Below are 19,188 nucleotides of genomic sequence, written 5' to 3'. Positions count from 1 at the left end.
TGCTCGGACACAGCACTCCAACACTTGGAGAGAGATGTTCCTATGCAGCTGGGGTGCCTGATCACAAAGGTGCAGGGCAGTCAAGATGTCCAGCGCTGTGGGTGAGGACACATGAATGGCAGTTCCAGTGAAGCCCTCCAAGGTGCCCACACAGCAGGGAGGGGCTTTCTCAGCCAGGTGGTTATCTCAGGAGCTTAAGGCTTTGCCCTGGGCCACCTGCTTCTTTCCCACTGCCCCAAGAGTGGCTGTGGGCCTCTGTGGCAGCTGACGTGTCTCTTGTTAAGGAGAGGACTGGAGCAGGGTGGCATGGTGAGGAGATTGCAAGCTGCCACTATGAACACATCTGTCTTCCTGTGCTTCTTTGTTATCCTGTTTACCAGATGCTCCCCAGCTGGATGTGCTGGAGATGGTGACTCTGCATCCCGCAGTAAGTGAGCTTTCTTCCATGCTCAGGGAAAGGCTGGGTCTGCTGCAGGGAGTCCTCCTTATCCCAGGTATGCTGCCCAAACATTGCATTGAGATTCCAGGAGAGGTGTTTGGGTAAGCTTGTAAGGTTGGGATGCGCGTGTGTATATTTGGGGAGTCTCTTTGAGCTGCTCTTTGTTATCTCTCTGTCCAACCCTGACCTTTCCTTCCCAGGCACAGCCAGCACCACAGAGAAACCTATCCTGTTACAAAACATTGCAGATGCTGAAGCCTTTGTCAGTGGTGCAGAGGTGGCGGTCATTGGATTCTTCCAGGTGTGTTCACAGCAGCTCCCCTCTGTCACTTGTGATCCCTACCCCACTCTGATGACAGTCTGGGGCTGGATGTGGTGTAACCACCAGCCAAAGGCACCTGTTGTCCTGAAAGGTGCTGAGGCTGTGACAGGCATGTGGATGCATTAGGTGACAGGTCACAGAGAGAAAGCAGGGAATTCTGTCTGTATGTAGAAAGGGAGATGGAGCAAGGGAAGAAAGTGAAGGTGGTTGTAGGAGCTTAGGAGCAGGAGAAAGGGAGGTGCTGCAGGGGAAGCAAAACAGGAGTGTGGGTAGCATAAAAGGTGTGTTGGTGAGGGGTGAGTGGGAACATCAGTTTTTTGCTGTAGTCAACAAAGAGAGAGTAAGGCACTGCCTGCATGATGGGGCTGAAGAAGCTGTCTCAGAGCAGTGCTGGTGTGGGTCCTCTAAAGTCCAAGAGGGCTTGGCTCAGGCTACAGCTTCCTCCTAGAGAGGATCTTTGTCTTGCTGCTTTGTTCCCCAGAGTTGATATCCTTGAGATATCTGTCCGTTTTTTGTCTGCATTCAAAGGTGAGTGATGAGTACAAGACCCTTGCCCCCAAAATGGTATGCATATTTTTCCTCATGAAATAAGACAAAATTATTTTTTGAGTCAGAGCACTATCAAATGGGGCTCTTTGACAGGATCCTTATTACTTTAAAGGTCCCTCAAATGGCACCTTTTCCTACCTTTCCTTTGAGCTCTGCTTTTCTGCTGCCCACACACTGCCTCATGTCAGAGAAGACTTCAGGCCTTCAACTACTTCTGCAAGAACCTTCCTATTTCTGCTCTGTACCTGGGGCTGGAGGGCAGCTAGGGAGGGCATCTCACAGCCCAGCACAGAGTGAGGACTGATGGTGCTGCCTGTGCAGTGCAGGCAGCAACAAGTGTGTGAACTGGAGGCCCATGCCCCGGGGGCCTTGTAAGCACTGATCACAGAGCACCAGCTGCGTCGAGTTCAGTGCCTGCAGGCTCCTTGGGGGTTGCTCTTGCAGCGCTAAAGCTGTGCAAACCAGCGAGGCAATCTGCATACGCAGAATGAAAGTGCTGAGACGCCTACTTCCCCCAGGGTAGCTGGCTGGCCTTGTGGCAGGGCTGTAACCCGGAGCCTCCTTCTGAGCTACACCAGGGGCATGGCTTCTTTTGTCTTGTGCCACAGTGACCTCCCCCCCGCTGCAGGGTTTCATTCTTCAGAGCCAGGCAGGAGGCTGCTGCCTGGCGGCCCCAGCTGCCGGAGCAGAGGCGTGTCAGGTGTTCAATGCCTGAAGGACGGCAGGGCTGCATTTGAACAGTAGATAAAGACGTATGTGTGCCATGAGGGCTTGGCCCTCTGCCTGAGGGTATATTCATCCAAATAATGTCCATGTTCTCTGTTCGCCATAAATTATTTCTCTGCTGCAGCCTTTCAATTCACTGCAGTATGTGGCTCGGCAAGCTTCCCGTATAATGAGCATGGCCTCCCTGTCTGGGAACAGCATGCCACGATGGAAAAACAGCCCACTGCTTCAGAAACCCCCCATGTCTATAAGAAGGGGCCATGCTTGGCCTGATTAAAACCCAGCTTTCCCAAGAATGCTCCGGAACTCAGGGAGATTATTCCCACCCTATGCTTCAGCGCGCTCACCAGAGTAATGTTGATGTGCTGGCATTTCCAAAACAGGTTGCAAGAGATGATTTTCTTTGGAATGGACAAAGAATTTTGTTTTCCATTCTCTCTGGGCTCACAAACAGCTGAGATGACAGTTCAAACTAAAAAGAAAAACAAACCAAGCAGAGACTGTGTCTTGAGAATTTATATCCAATAACAAGAATACGTCACTGAAAAAGTGGGAATGGGAATAGCAAGGAAGGATTTAATATAGGCTAGGGCTGTAGTTAATGCTCTTGCTGCAAGAAAGAGAATGGACCTCAAATTGCTGAAAAATTGTAAATTTCTATCCTTTAATATATCTGGATTAGCTACTTTTGAAAGGATATATCTATGATATCTTTTTAAAAGGAGCCAGGATACTGATAATGCAATTCAAAAATTGTCAGCTTAAAAATTGGGGGTGATTTTTTTTATACATACACACTTACACACATACACACACACATATATATATATACATATCTGTCTCTTTAAACGTGTTACCCTCGGATTCGGGATTTGTCCCCTCCCTTTTGAGTGCCCAGGGGCTCTGCACCATCCTAGTGTGCTCACTGTGGGCGTGGGCAGCGAGGTTTGGGAGGAATGCAGGGCAGGGCGCCCATCCTGCCATAACCACCTGCCTGCAGTGGCTGGGGACAGAAGAGGCGTTTGGCACGGCCTCCCGCTGCCGACCCCCGCTGTGTGCGGGGCGGAGTGGGGCGGGGCGGGTGACCCTGTGTGAAGCGGGGCGGGTGACACGGGCGTGTGTCCCTGTGCGGAGGGGGGCGGGTGTCCCTGTGCGGGGCAGGAGCGCGGGCGGGTGTCCCGGGGCTGGGCGGGGCGCGGACGGGTGTCCCTGTGCGGAGCGGGGCGGGGGACACGGGCGGGTGTCCCTGTGCGGGGCGGGGGCCGCGGTGCCGCTCCGGCGCTGCCCGCAGTGGGCAGCAGGTGTCGCCCCCGCGCCGCTCCCGGGCGGGCGGTGGTGTCGGGGGGCCCCGCGGGGGCTGCGCTCGTCACCGCCGGCCCTTCACCCGCCCTTCCTCTGCCTCCGCAGGACCCGGAGAGCGCCGAAGCGTCCCAGTTTCGCCTGGCGGCCGGCCGGATCCCGGAGGTGCCCTTCGGCCTCAGCACCAGCCCCCCCGTCCTGTCCCACTACGGCGTCTCGGCGAACACCGTGACGCTGTTCCGCAGGGTGCGTGGGCCCGCGGCGTGGCGGGATGGGGGACGACACAGATCACGAGCAGCTCCCGGGGAACACGCTACCAGGCAAAAAAAAGCTGTATCTCCAGCATGAGCATTCTGATTTTGGGTCCTCTCATACTGGTATGGGTGAGAGAGGCTCTGGGATCAGCACTTAACAAGTTTCCTGCAGTCACGGCACAGGAGAAGGGAGATCTCTGGGAAGTAGTGATAGAAAACGTTAAAGCTGCTCATCTCTTCTTACAGCAAGCCGGAAAAAAACCCCCTTGTCATTGGCAATCAGGCTGCCTGCCCACCTCATAGCACACCTGTATAGCTTTCTGTCCCATAGATGGCTTTTGCTTTACTCTTGTAGAGTGCCTATCACAAAGATGTGGAACATTTATCACACCTGATGAGATTCTCCTTTTTAAGTGTTTGACGTATGGATCTGGTTTTGCACCCAGTGCTCTACAAAGAGCAATGTCTGTGTTTCCGCATGACCTGCCTGAAGCTTGGCATTAACTTGGGTGGGGTTTCTGTGGTTTTGGAAAAGGTCCTGAGACACATGAAAAGTGTTTAGAGTCGGATCAACACAGCAGACTTGATGTGAAATCTTGCCAAGTGTCACTTCAGACAGGCAAAGCTGACTCCCACAGTACAAAACTTTTCCATCATGACTGAAAACATCCAGACTGGGTCTCTGCGGTTGCAGGTGCTCTGCCACCAAAAGAAATGCCCAACACTCTTTTCTGTCTCCTACACTATGGTTTGCAGACTTACTTCCTAAATGATTTTTGGGCATGGACCCATTAGAAATATTATTTTGGAGTTTCTTAGGGATGGATACTAAGCAAGATCAAATCTTTCTTCACTCCACTGTACGTGCTGGTGCCTCACTGTAGCTGTGTTTTAAGGAGACGATAGCAGGAAAGGCCACTTACTTGCTTCAAGAATACCTAGAAAAGCTAAGGCAAGTATTTGACTGGTTATATAAATTTCCTCGTGTTGCTCCTTCTCACACAAGCATAGCACTTGAGGAGAGGTAGGTGTATCTGAAGAGGAAAGGTAGCACAAGATGTCCTAAGAGCCAGTGAAGTGTTGTGTTACCAGAGCTCTAAATGCGTGGGGTGGGGAGAAATGGGGACACACTACATGTTCTAGGGAAACTAAATGTGTCAGCTTGGTCAAGTTGTAGATCCAGGTTGTACAAAGATTGGACAAAGCCAGTTTGTTCTCTGTTCTTTTCCATCATTTCCTGCACTTTGTTTATCACTGACATTATCAATATAATTCAGAGAGAATGATCTAATAGTGAGCAATAGGTAGGCAGGTCCTTTTATTTAACTGTTTATTTGCCATGTGCAGGTGTTGCAATTTCAAAGCAACACCCTTTTCAGTTTTGGTTTTTAGTCATGGTGGTTTTCTTCCAAAGGTACTGAAAAGATCCTTTGTTTTTATGCTGTGGCAGATAGTGAGGATGACTGCATTGGAAGAGTGATAAAAGAAAGTGTTTGGATTCTTGGAATTTGGATTATATTGGATATCCTTTGTTTGGAGTCCAGTTTTTGTGATTGAACTCTTGTTTAAGAGAAGAGAAATCAGCCAGGAAAATAATACACTAGTCAGGTCCAAATGTGGTTGACAATTAATGTGTCTGATTTGTCAGTTTTTCTTAAATTATCAGACACATTATTTTTCATTTCCTCCTTTACTGGATAATGTGTAGCAGTAAGGGGTCAGAGATAAAAAGGAATTTTAAAAGAATGGATACAAGAACTTGGAACCAAATAGAATCACAAAAATGTGTGACTAGGATAGAAGTGAATCAGAGGAGTAAATTGATTTTTTCTTTGCCTTTGCAGAGTATGAAACACTTATAATGCTTAGAAGTCTAAACCATAATTACAGTAGTAGGAAGAACTGCTGTCAACTGGTGAGACTTCTCTACATATAGTGGAAGGAAACTGATTTGTTCTAGTGAGGAATCTGGCCTGATGGATCTGAAAAGAACATAATTTACAGATGCTAATAACCTAATTTTATGGAGTTATAAAGACATTTTGGCTAGAGTTTCAACTATTAGATACAGGGTATTTTCCAGCCTTATTTTCTTAAAAGCATAAATGTTGAGTGCAGATTCAAGATGTTATTATCCAAAAATGGAAATCAGGTGTTTTCAGAAGCCCATGAAAGTCAAGACAAGACTTTCTGTAGAGTCCAGGGTGCTTTAGATTGGTTCCCAAAGTCTGTCTGATCTCACCCACCCAGGTGTTGCACTGTCTTGATCTTACTGACTTTAGCAGAGCTACCCTTTCATTTTTTGCAGGAGGAAAATCTGTGAGAGGAATCAGGCCCCACAGTCTGAAAAGCACCAGCTTGGGTTGTCAGACAGGGTGGGTGACTGGTATCAAAGACCTTGCCAAAGACCAGTGAACAGAAAAAAATGCCTTAGATGTCTGCACACCAGTGGAAAAACTAACACAAGCACTTTCAGAGGTTGTACAGATGTGGGGAATAAAATCTGGAGTGTGCATGTGGGCTTCTCCTTAGCCCCAAGAACCTCATTCAACATGTATATCAGTGGCCTTCAAATCCCAAACTTTGATCCTATTTCATATCAGGGCCTGGTGTCCCCATGTCTTAGTTCAGTCACGTCCTGTGCTGGCGCTGCACAGGAACTCTGCCCCTAAACTGGTCATTTAGCTATCATTCAATGGCTGCCTGCTTTTTTTCTGTTTACCAGGTCATGAAAACCTCAATAAAATCACTTACTTTTGGGGAGATGGAGTGGGGGGGGGTAATGTGTGGCAGGATGGATTTATCTCTAAAGCTAAAATGTGCTGGGCTTGATTTTTTTTTTAATTTTTCTGCTGTACTGAAAGAGAAATCCTCTTTTTATGAGATTTCCTGCTTACACAATATTTCCAGGAATTCTATACAGGTCCATGCCAATGTTTATTACTTGTAGAAGAAACAGAATAAGCAGATGAAGATTTTTAAAAAGTGATGTAAAGCCAAAATCAATGTGAGGAGTCAGGCTATTTAATGGCCTCTTTCCACAATGCCTAGATTAGTTTGTCAGCTAATCCTCCCTGTATCCAGTGCATCAGAAGCTGATAGTGTAGGGATGGCTGGAGTCCTAAATGATTTTTGTTATGCCATGAGTTTGCCTTGTCCTTGGGACACTGAAAAAGAATGGGAAATCCTTATTCTCCAAGTGCACGCTGGTCTCTGTAGGTTCTAGACCTCCAGAAGTGGTGGTGGGGAGAGCTGGTGATTATGTAGTGATGGAGAAAGAATGGTGGTGTCCCAGAGGGTGTGTGTGTCTGTGAGTGAGTACCATCAGTGCCTCAGGAGGGGGTGTTGAGAGGAGAGGACAGCAGTGACTGTAGGTGTCTTTGCATGTCTTCAGGTAGACAATGACCGGAGGGATCTGGATATGAACAATGAAGATGTTGATTCTGAGAAGATGATTCGTTTCGTTCGGATCAATGAGCTCCGCCTGGTGACAGAGTACGACCCTGTGGTAATTACCAGCTCCCTGCAGCCCTCACCCTCACAATAGGCCTTCTCCTCATGAGTGTCCTCTGGCCCAAGAGTTTGCATACCCAAATGTATGTATGCAGTGGTGTGGATGGGTTGAGGAAGCCACACAGCTCTTCATTGATAATCCGTACATGAACTGAAAGCAGATACTTTGCTGGGGCCTGTGAAGGGGGTATGAGAAGAAGGAAGTCATGGCAGCTGTGCTGGTTTAAAGGTGAACCAGCAGGGGAAATGAACTCACCACGAGAGAGATTATGTCAGAGCTAAAATTTAATAATAATATTACAATAACAACACTGACACACAAGGGAAATTGCTTTCAACTCACAAAACCCTAGCAGTATAACCCAGTGTCCTGGGGCACAAACCCAAGGGGGTTTGTTTGCCCTTGTGCTGAGACCCCTGTGGTTCCCCCAAGTCCAGAGCAAAAGGAAAAGAAAAACCTGTTGCTGCAGGCAAGGGCTGTGGTCTGGGCGAGAGCGGTGATCTCCTCCTGTCAAGGTCCTGCTGCTGCTCTGGATCCGACGAGAGGTTCCCGAGGTCTTCTTACCCACCACTTATGTACCCTCAGGGAGCACTCAGTCCCTCCCCCGGGCGGGGACTCACACAATGGGTGATTAACTCTGGGAGCCAGGGGGTGTTGAGCTGTTGATGGCCCATTAGCAGCTCCGCCCCCCTCAGGCTGGGTGTGAAGGTGATAATGGCTCCCTGGGCAGCTGCTGCTAATGGCCCATTGACCTTGGGGAATGAATAGAGGGGGTGGAATACACAGGTTTGATCACCACCACACAGGGTTAGCTGGTCCCTCCTGCTGAACTAGGACACAGCTCCTTCAGCTTTCCAGTAAACTTGGGATGTTGATCAGCAGAGAGCTTCTTACCACTCTTGCAGGCAGTGCTGCTTTTTCACATGGACATTTGTTATGTTGTGCCATGCCTGCAGGCCCAACTCAGCCAGAATCTCCTCTCCTTGGCATAGCAACCTTGAGAAACATGGAAGCTCAAACAACCCACTCCCAGAAGGCAGGCTTTTCTTCATCATTCGGTGCACAGGGCTTGATAGAAGCCTCGGTATTTGACTGCATTTTCAAGAGTGGGTTGGGATCTTCCCAAGCAATAAAAGACCACACACACAAAAAAAAATAAATCAGTCTTAGGATGCTTCCATGTTGGCCATCTTCATCAGCTCACCCGTCTGACTGGCAGTGGCAGGTTCCCAGCGCTCGTCCCTGCTGTGGAGGGTGACCAGGGATTTAGGCTCCTCTGAAATCTCAGCAGTTCACTGGGCTTATTGCTATGGAATCAATAGGTCTTAGAAGCGTCAATGGCTGCAAGGCTGAGACTTGTATCATTGCTGATAGGGTATTTTGTGGCCCACTTCATAGCTGTAAGTGCTGACTAGGCACAGTTTAATCAAAGGAGAATGGCTCAGCCTGTTTCAGAGCTATACCTTTCAAGCTGATCCCAAGGATCATCTAAGAGAATTGATTCAGTTCAGTCACAGCCCACCAGTAGGAGAGCATTTTGTTTTGAAAATGTAACATTTTTGTTTCCACTGTGAGGTACTGTAGGACTTTGGTTTTTTTCTTTAACAATAAAAAACCCAAACCCAAACAAAAAACAACAATATACCCCCGCAAACCAAAACAAAATTACCAAAACCTAAAAAACAATACTAAAAAAAACCAAAACAAAACAACTCACAATAAAGTGGATTTTTTTCATCTTCATAAAGGATGTGAAAAATAGATTTTAAAATCACAGAATATTTCTGGGGTCTGGTATATCCTACCCCGCTCTCCTCACAGCCTTTCAAAAGCACCTAAGTCACCCAAGGGATGTTCTTGGTAGCTCTGTAATTGTCTAGGCCTTCTGAACCCTTGAAGCCTCTATTGCTTTGTTTTGCAATGCATTAGATCATAGGCCTTTCTTGATCTGTTTCTGCTGGTGCTTTGTGTTCTCACTGCATGGTGTCCTGTTTGGCACCCAGGCTGTGTCCCTGACCAACAAGTCCTGACATGTTCAACTGGTCCCCTCCAGCCTCACTGTCAGCGCACAAGTTGTTAGTTTTTTTACCAGCCACTCTGGAGCGGTGTCAGGGTGCTGCAATTAACAATGCCTCCTGCAGTCTCTGGCCCAAAGCCCTCCTGGCTGCCCTAAGGTAGCTTAGTTTTTTGTAAATATTTATTCCCAGTGCATATGGTGTTTGCATCCAAGAATGCTGCTGATCAACAGTGGATGGGGTCACACAGATTGCACTGCGTGCCAACAGTTTCTGTCCCCATCCTGGGGCTCTTACTGTTTCTCTCCCATTTTTAGGCATTTTTAGGCAAGGCTTGCCCTGTGGACTTCCAGGAGAGTTGGATGTGATCCAACCATGTTGCCTAATGTTCTCCAGCTTTAGTTTGCATCCCCTTTACTCTGCCCTGCTTCAGCTGCACACCACCAGAGAACTGAAAGGATACAAAATGTGTGATACACATTAGGCCAACAGCAGAGTCCCATTTGCCAAAAAGTAGATGCTCTGTAGTGCATTGCCCTTGCCAGCGTGCACTCCCTGACCCCTTCCTTGTTACTCCTGGAGCATGTGGAAAGTTTCTTCTCCTGCTGGCCGGGAGCTGGACAGTCTGTGCCTTTGTGGTTTCGGTGGCACGGGGGAGGCAGCAGGTCTGGCCCTGTCACTGTTTGATTTGAGGGAGAGGCTGCAGGGCTGCAGGAAGCAGACGGAAGGAGAAGTGAGATGACGAGTGAGTGAGTTCATCGAGATGGTGCAGTGGCTTCTTGGGCAATGCTGGCCAGCCCTGTCTCCTCACAGAGGGCCCTTGTTTATTGCCCACTTGGCCCTTGTCCAGGGGATGAGAGACAGCTGGCTCCAGGTCTTCTCTCACTGTGGGACTGTTAAGTCAATTTTAACCCTCAGCACTCTGGAGTGCTCAGGCCCTGGGGTTACTGAAACTCTGGGCTCATTTTCATCCTATGCACAGCCTAACACTAAAGAAAGGAAATAAGGGCAGACACTAACCTCGACACCACAAATCCTTCCCAGTTTCTTGCTCCCAATTCAGCCAGATTCTGGACCTCAGTGATTTAGGGTACCCTTATATTCCGTGTTTGTTGGCCTTCGCTATCCACATCCTTGCTCAAGGTTGCTGTATACAGGCAATCCCCCTGCCTAATCACTAAGTACCTTGAGGACAGTGATGAACCCTTGTGGTCTACAGACTCTCATTTTAGGAATAAGCAAAATCCAGAGGTTAACTGCTTCCACAAAGAACCCAGATTGTGTCCTTCCTGCTTTAAAGAAACTTGTCCTGCTTGTGATGCTGGCTTGCAAAGAAACCTCAGTGGAGTCATGAGGACTGATGGCCCTCTGACAGTGCATCCAAAGCAAATTGAATGTTCTCAATCTTCTTGTCTGTGTTGTTTTTCTCTCTGTGCTGGGGCAGACAGCAATAGGTGTAATGCAGAGTTCTCTCCAGTTTAATCTCCTCCTGATCACAGACAAGATGTCCCCAAAGCACCCTGAGCGAATGCGCAAGTTTCGGGCAGCAGCGGAGCTCTTCAAGGGAAAGGTAAGTCCAAATAGAGGGAAAGACAGGCCATAAGGGAGAAAAAAACTATGTGTGCCATGAATCGAGAAGGTCTGATCTCCTCTGTGCATTATGAGAGCAAAGGTCAAGCAGCAGGAAAAGAGGATTATCTGGGTAATTAGGTGAAGGGGTTAGTTCTGTTCACGTTTTGACAGTTTGCCTCCTTGTAGGGAGAGCATCCTCTGTATCCTGCTCCTTTGCTGTCTTGGTGGAACATAGTGTATTTCATTGCTTCTGGTCCAGTTTTGTTCCCTTGTACTGAGAGATAACAAACAGCTGCTGCACTTCAGTCTGGTGATGGTTGCATTCCACTGATGTGAGATGTGAATTTGTATATACAGCATGTGAGATGCCAAGGAGCCTTATATAAGTGACCGGATAGCAAATAATGTCACAGTGCTGCTTAACCCTTAGAGTTCTGGTTGGATCCTGGGGAAATGTCTATTTTAAAGGAATTGCAAAGCGATTTCTTGGATTTTCCATACTAAGGTGATGAGATAGATGGGGTGTCTCACCAAAATTTTTCCTGGTTCCCATCACTTGTGAACAATGCTCCCCAAATAGTACATCATCCCATGGCTGATCCTCTGCCAGCAGCTGGATTACAGGGGAATTTGTGTCTGAGAAACAGAGGAATGAACTGGCAAGCAAAGGAGGATTGGAAGAAACAGGAAGGCATTTGGGGCAGATGGGAGGGGGCATTTGGGGCAGTGAGCTGAGAGGCAGGAAGAAATCTTCCTCTGAGAATTGTGGAACTGGAAGGAGTTGGCATTTGATAACTAGAACATCTGCTTGCATCTGTTTTTGGTACTGACGGGACAGATTAGAAATCAAGCGTATCCTCACGTTCAAATTTGGGGGCCACCTCAGAACCGCACACTCCCAAAAGTCTTGAGACATTTTACAGCAGGGCTACTCTGGACCCTTCCATCTTTCCTACCCATTGGTAAAAGACTTAGGCAGACACTATGTGTCAAAGTCAAAAGGTCCCTTCAGAAGTGTTTTGCTTTGATGAGCATGTAGTGATAAAAGAAAACTCATTTATCTGAAGAATTCTATTCATCGCATGTGAGATGTGTGTTACACTAACACAATTATCACTGTCCTTCATGAGCAGTAGAGTCTGATACAGGTCTGCCCTAGGCAGCTAACTTTTCTAACACATTATTGTTTAGCATTGTTATCCTTCGCTGATGCAGCTGCATCTAGTTTTCATGTGACATGCCTAGATCTGAGAAAATGGGAACAATTTTCCTAGAAATACTTCACAAAACACTGGATAAAAGGTCGTACTGATGTCCAGATAGTTTATGAATTTTCAGCAAGCCAAATCTAACTTTTTTTATTTGCGGAGGCAAGTTTCCCACCAAACCAGTCTAGAAGTTTGCCAAAGTGAAATACAAAGAATAAAGATGTGGGAATTTGACTAAGTATTTCCACTTTACTGCAGTGGTACTGCAGGACACAGAGATTATGGGACTCAGAGTCTAATAAGTTGTTTTTCCCGAAGGAATGGCACTCTGAGGAGTAAACTGTGTCTTGAACTGCCCTCTTAGAAAACAGCAAGAGAGAGATAGGATCTCTCCGTTTGGCTTTTAGATCTGGATAGCAAGGAGTAAGCAGAGCCATATGCCCATTTAGTTTTGTCTCCATTGCTCTCTCATGTAGAAAGACATGAATTAGTTTGGGTATCAGAAGCAGCCACTGCGCAACACCATGAAAATCTCTACTAGGTAATTTTCCTAAGTGGAGTTATCTGTTGTCAGGAATACCAAGTTAACTGAGGTTTACTTCAAAATTAGCAAAGAATTGAGTAGATTTTGTGGTTTTGTGGCTTGCAGATTGTCTGAGAATAAATGCAAGATTCTAGACTTGAATTTTATTTGAGATTGCCAGTGAATAATTCATATCCTGTGGGATAGTAGTGGAAGGCTTGTTTGTGCTGTGGGGTAGTGCTGTCAGGAGTTGAGCAAGGAAACATTGCTGTACAGTGGAGAGGTGTTCAGGCTCCCAGTGAGCACGTACGCCTGCATCCAGCAGTGCTTTACAGGCAGAGTGCCAGAACAGAGTGGGGATACTTGGTGTGCATTGCAATCTCTGTGCAGGCTGGTGCAAAACACAGAGCCTCAAGAGGGTTCGCAAGCTCCTGAAGGGTTACCTAGGCTGACACACATCTGCTGCACTCTGATGGAAGAGCAGTCCTTGTCATTGTTATCATCAATGGGAGGGAGAAGTGAAACTTGTTGCTTGGATTGATGGAGAGATGAAGAGGAACTGCTGCTGCTGAGTGACTGACCCCAAAAAGTGAAGAAAATCATGAACTTTATGGAGTCAGTTAGGTTGGAAAAGACCCTTAAGGTCATCGAGTCCAACCAACAGTGGATCTTGAAGAAGTGATGCATCTGCCAGTTCCTGGATTACAGTCCTTTCATCTCTAATTTATGATGTTTTCATTCTTGCCTGAGAGGAAGCTGAGATTTTCAGCTGGAGGATCCATGAGGCTGTATAGTGAGAACTGTTATTTGAAAACAGCCTGAACTGTACCCTGAGTAGCAGTGAGTGCCTGAAGGCAGTCTATATTCCTCCAGATTTTATTGTGGAACCTGGGTACTACAAAATTCTGGAGAGGAAAATGCAAATGATGATGCTAAACCAGCATAAGGTGACAATAATAAGAAGAAATATGGCAGTTTTCTAGCAGACTTGGAGAAACAATTGTGGGTGGATAACAGTCAACACAGTTCAGAGCACTGCAGCTGCAGGAGTGAATCCACCAGCCTTCTTGGAAGGATCCCCTGCAATCAAATATGTACTTATTTGAGAAAGTACTGCCAAGAGTCCAGGTTTTCTGCTGGAAAGAAAATGTCAGGGTTTGCATTGCTGAGCCAAACTAGCATAATAGTTTTCAGTTTTCTTTCCACAGTATCAGAGTATAATATAATAATTACAGCTGGTGTATCTCTTGGGCGTTTGCAGAAGTCTCAATAAGGTGTTGTTGGGAATAACAGAAGCAGCTTTTGCTGCAACTGATATAATTGAAAAATAATATGAAAAATCATATGAAAAATAATTGTGAAAATGATTTGGGTAGAGATGTGAGCAAACTGCCTCTTAATTTATTTGTAGATCCTTTTACAAATGGGTTCTGAGAAACTCCTGAATTCAGGAATTTTTCCTAGCAAAGGAAAGGATGATGCCCTTTCTCTTGCAGACAGTAATTCATACCTTTTTATTTTTATTATCAGACATTGCTGGCTCCAGAACTGAGAGATAATATTTAGGGATGCCTCTTTTAGCCATAAACAGAGGAACCTGTAAATATGGATTTTCTATGTCATTTGATAGATATCTGCAGTAAAGTTGTTTTTAGAGCTTGCTTTTTAAAATTCATGACTGATGTTTTTGTTTTGCTTTGATGTACTTTGTAAGCTATGTAAGAAATTACTTAAAGTTCAGAATTGATTCTTTTTGCTTATACAGTTTCCTCAAAGAATAAAGACTGCAGCTCTCTGAAGTTCCAACACTGGATGTGAGGCTTGATCATCCTTCCTGTTTGTCTTTGTTAGAGGAAAAACTGAGCAACGTCTGATTGGTTTCTACCATTGCACTGCTATTTTCAATTAACTTTAATTCCTTGGGCAATAACATCATTCCATATCTTGGTATTTACCAGGAACTCGATGTTCTAAAAGCACTGGGCTAGGAATCAAGTTGTCAAAACACCAAAATAGCACCAGTGCACAAAATTTTCAGAAAGAGAACTTATTGCAGGTGACAGTGCATAGATAATATCATGTGTGGAGTAGAGATTTTGTGTCGGGAGCTCATCATCCATGCAGGATATCCTTCATGGCCTATATCATCAGACCTCTGAAAACAGGCAAGAGGACTGCTACAAAATGAAACTATTTCATGGAAATAATTTCAAAATGAAAAAAATCCCCAACCACCTATTATATAGAATAGTGTGAAATGGAAAGTGAACTTTCTGTTTGGGATGGAACTAACTGGGTTTTAGCAGTGATATGAGAGTTGCTGTTATAAGTGGGATTTGTTTAGGTGATTTGTAGCTTTGGTGAGCAAAGTTTTTAGGCTCTTTTCAGCATTGATAGAGAAGAACAGGCATATCTTTCCTTCCCTTCTAAAATAAGTGGAATAAAATGCCTGTCACTGTTTATTGTAGAGGTTATCTAGATGACTGGCTGAGAAAAGACTAGGATCCAGATGGCAGAAGTTGGGCAATGTGAATCTTGTCTCATCATCATTATAATTTTCCATGGTCATTGCATTCTTTGTGATTAGAGCTCAGTCGGAATCTTGGAACAAAGTAAATTCCCCATGAGAAAATGCCAGCTCCACCAGATAGCATCTATCATGGAAATGTCCCCATTGAGAAACCTTCCTGCTGTGGAGATCAGGCCTCCAGTGTTTGTGGCTTCAGTACCAACACACCTTACAGACTGCTTCGCAGGTGTGACTTTGAGACCACACAGGCCTAGACAGGACGCCTGGAGCACATCTAGCACAGTATGCATGGTGTGCCCTTTTGCTGATGGAAGATTCGTCTCATGTCAGAGTACCCATGCAGAGTATTGACTGGGGATGTGTCATTCTGACAGGCATCTTTTGAGCGACAGTGGCCAAATGCAATTGCTATCTCTTCTGTGTCTTTTGAATATGGGAGGAGGAAACTTTTGCTGTACTTTGGTACCCTGTAACTCTGTAAGCCAAGTGGGAGCCACTGGAGAAATCCAAGTTGGTAACCCTGAATGATGATGATGTCTCAGCCTTTCTGGCTGCAGAGCCAATTTGTGTGTTTCCATTTGCTTCTATAAGGAAGTAGGTATTTGAAGTTTTAATCACCAACCTTTAATTCTTTTATTCTTTTTATTCTTATTGTTCTTTGTATTAGTGAATATAATACATGCAGCTTTTTAGTTCTGGGGTTTTTAACAAAAGCTGGAAGCTTAATAAAGTGAAGAATATTGACTAACTTATTTATATTATCATTTTAAAATGCTATTGACACCATTTACCAACCTAAGTATTCTAAATATTTGTTGGTTGGTTGGTTGGTTTTTGTGTTTTGTTTTGTTTTAATAACCTATGGTTTAACATTTGATTGAAAAAATACTGCTGCTAGTGAATCTTTCATAGAGAAACCCAAAAGCTGGGGAATGAACTGGTGAGAGTGTGGTGCCATTTCCTGTACCAAACCTCTGAACATGCTTCACTCCAATTCTGGCTTCTAGTTCCAGCTTGCTAGCTGCAAGGAGAGCCCTAAAATGTTCAGTATTTCTGTTCCATCTGAAAGCCTCTTTGCTCAGGTCCTTAGATCTGTGAACCTCATACTTGTGACTCTTCTCTAGCTTGGTGTTTTATCCTGCAAAAAGATGAATTAAGCACTCTGGGAGAAGTTCCCCACAGCCTGTCTGATCACTAGCTTGTTTCCCTTGGGGCACAGTTGACTTTTGGAAGAGAAATTGCAAGTGGTAAATATCACATATCCAGGGCAACTATTGTTCCTGTATCTTTCTGTATAACTGCAGTTAAACCTTACAGCAGCCTAACTATCTCTCCTTCCCATAGGCTGTTGCCTAGGAAAATTAACAGTTATATTTGTTTTTTATAGAACATAAATTTAATAAAGACTTGGAGATTTACCAAGTTTATTTTTAGAGAAGAAAACAAGTTTTGTACTAACTTGAATGTTCTTCATTGAAAAGATAGAAAAACATGAGTCACAGTCTGGGAACTGGGCACACCATCTTCACATTACATTGCTTTTCTTTTATTAAATTCTCCTTTTTTCTTGTGTCAGTTAAGTCATAGCCTTGTCCATAGGTACATTGAATACGCTAGGCCAATATCCTTGCAGATTCCTGCTGTCCTGTACTTCACTCCCACATTGTTACAATTGCGTTTGATTCTTCACACACCAAAACCCTTTCTGCTGCTCTTGATCGTGCATGCATGTAAGCATCTTTTCCAAATAACATGCAAGTAGAAGAGTAAACTTCTTTGACATGTGCTGCTAAGATAAGACATCTTGTTTCCTCATCTGTTAAGAAAACGGAAGTGGAGACTGCCTTCCTGTTATACTGCAGACATATTTTTAAAGAAGCTGAAAGAAGAAATTTTGTTTAGTAGCGTAAGTCTGGACTTGATAAAATACAGAAAAATGCATTGCATGGAGCTGCTAGATTGTGGCAGGGGAGGGTGTTGTCCTAACAGAGTATGGACAGTTTTCTCAAACTCTTTATAAAAAATATCACTGTTAATCTTCATATGATCACTGTCATCTGTGGGATCTGTTCTCTCTCAGCTTCTGTTTTTTTCACATTTCTTTTCCTATTTCCATCACAGATTCTCTTTATCCTGTTAGACAGCAATTTGAAGAGCAATGAAAAAGTAGTGTCATATTTCCAATTGAAGAAGTCCCAGCTGCCAGCTCTGGCTATATTCCACACACCAGATGATGAGCAGGATGTGATGACTGTGGATGAAATCTCTGTTAAGCATGTACAGGACTTCTGTAATCATTTCATACAAAGAATGCAGAAGGTAAAGGGGGTGTCCTGTGTGGGAAACTGGGATCTTGTGGGATAATGCTGTTCACAAGACTCTTGAAGATGACTTCAGTTCCTTGATCTCCTTTCCATCCCTGCCACCTCCTTTTTCATATATATTTGCATCTGAATACAAGAAAAGCATTAGATTTACTGCAGAACAGAGATGGATATATTTGCAGAGCCTCTTTCTTCGTCTACAGCAAGAAGACTTCACTGATCTCAGGGTCTCTGTGAAGCATCCATCTTACAGGAAGAGCAACTGGGGAGGCAAAGTGAAGGGTGCTTTTGGATGCTGAGAATGAGGATGGTGAATGGAAGCATATAAGAGTGGGTCAGAGAGACAGTGGCATGGATAGGAACAAAATATATCACGAAGGCTACACAACAGAGTGTACAGATGGGGGCTTAGAACTGTACTAGAGGTCTCTGCTGGGAGAAGGACAATTTAATCTCCTGTATCAGGAATTACAAGTGTTGACATTTTGGTCTGTGTCTTTGCTTATGTCACTGTGAAAAGATTTATCCTTTTCCTGCTAAGTTCTAGGGAACAAAAGCTGATAGAGTGAAGGCTAAATCCTTGCAGACAGAGTTTGCATAAACTTAAGTTACTTGAGTCTCTCCTATTGGTTGACAGCCTTTAGAGGAGAGCTGAGGGGGGGGAGAGCAAAGAGGAAGAGAGAGAGAGAGAGAGCAACAGGGTCTGCAATCTCTTCCTGGGAGGTGGTGGCCTCACCTCCCTAGGCAGATGCCTCTAGCAGGCTCAAAAAAAAGGTGAGAGGGCTCATGCTCTTGGCATTGGTGATTTTTTCCCCCCAAAAGAGCAGGGACACCTGCTGTCTGCCAATGCCTAGAAGATGTAGCCCCTGCCTTCGGGGGAGTGTCCTGAGTTGGTAAGACAACCTTACATGAGTAACTCTTTGGTGACTGGGGTGCTTACATGTTTGGGCTTATTACTTTAGTCTCCCTCCTTCTCTCTCTTCCTTCTCTTTGGGTTCCCACTATTCAGTCACTCCTGTTAATAAAGATACTGTGTTTTCTGAACTCTCAATGGTGTTCAGCCTCACTTTTCCAGCAACTGTAGAACCCACCCTGTTACATCTCCATATCCACTCAGTGTTAAGAGTTCTCTCTGTTAAAATTAATCTTCCTTTAGCACAGAGGTTTTGTGTTGTGCAGTGGAAATGAAATAGGAAGGGCAATGGCATAGACACCAGAGGGAGGCATTTGAGTTATTTGGTTTCCTTTTATCACTATGCTGAGAAATTGAGTAACATCAAAACTGATTTCATGCCTTTAATGTGTTTTAGAAAGAAGATGAATCTCAGGAGAAACATCTCAGTGAAGAACTCTGATTCTTTCTCAGCCAACAGGACGACTGTGCCCAGAGTCATCTGTTCTGATGTATGAAGAGTTCGCTGTGGCCTGCAGCTCAACAATTCTGGGGCCAAGTCATTCACTGATTTCTATTGCCATTCTATGTATAAATATGCTGTTTGTCTTCTCCAGAAATCTCTTATCTCTTCTCATTTGTTGGCTCCATGTCACTTTTTTCAGTACTCCAGGACCTCTGGTATTGCCCTGCAATGTGTCCTTCCACAGTACTCTGTCGGAGCAAAGAGTGGCATACCAAAATGGCAATATCAGAGGTAAAGCTAGTACCTAGGGTTCTGTTTCCCTCATTCTCTTGGCTTTTGATGCCATGCTGGGATCCACTGTCAGCTTTTCCTGACACTACAGATTGGTTGCTTGATGTCACATGAACTTTTCAATTTATTTTACAAAATAAAGCAGAAAGTGAATAGCCTGAATTTTTACTCAAATATATTATTTCCCACTCCCCTTGTCTTTAACTTGAGGATGAAGTCTCTGTATTTCTAAGTAAGTAAGCTCAAAAAAATCTACTTTCTCTG

The 19,188-nt window shown here is 45.0% G+C and overlaps 1 protein-coding gene across 1 annotated transcript; it reads left to right on the top strand.

Moving 5' to 3' along the window:
* Window positions 1-405: 405 nt before the first annotated feature.
* ERP27 (endoplasmic reticulum protein 27) lies at window positions 406-19,086 on the top strand. The gene is made up of 7 exons (XM_071549920.1): window positions 406-494; window positions 640-740; window positions 3,444-3,581; window positions 6,984-7,097; window positions 10,563-10,688; window positions 17,073-17,270; window positions 18,586-19,086. Exons 1-7 carry the CDS (start codon window positions 407-409, stop codon window positions 18,628-18,630), a joined length of 810 nt encoding a protein of 269 aa, XP_071406021.1. The 5' UTR covers window position 406; the 3' UTR covers window positions 18,631-19,086.
* The last annotated feature ends 102 nt before the right edge of the window (window positions 19,087-19,188 follow it).

This window comes from Pithys albifrons, chromosome 3 (genome assembly GCF_047495875.1).
Source record: "Pithys albifrons albifrons isolate INPA30051 chromosome 3, PitAlb_v1, whole genome shotgun sequence".
NCBI classification, from domain to species: Eukaryota; Metazoa; Chordata; class Aves; order Passeriformes; family Thamnophilidae; genus Pithys; species Pithys albifrons.
The sequence above is the reverse complement of the archived record's forward strand: the minus strand, read 5'-3'. Positions and strand labels throughout refer to the sequence as shown.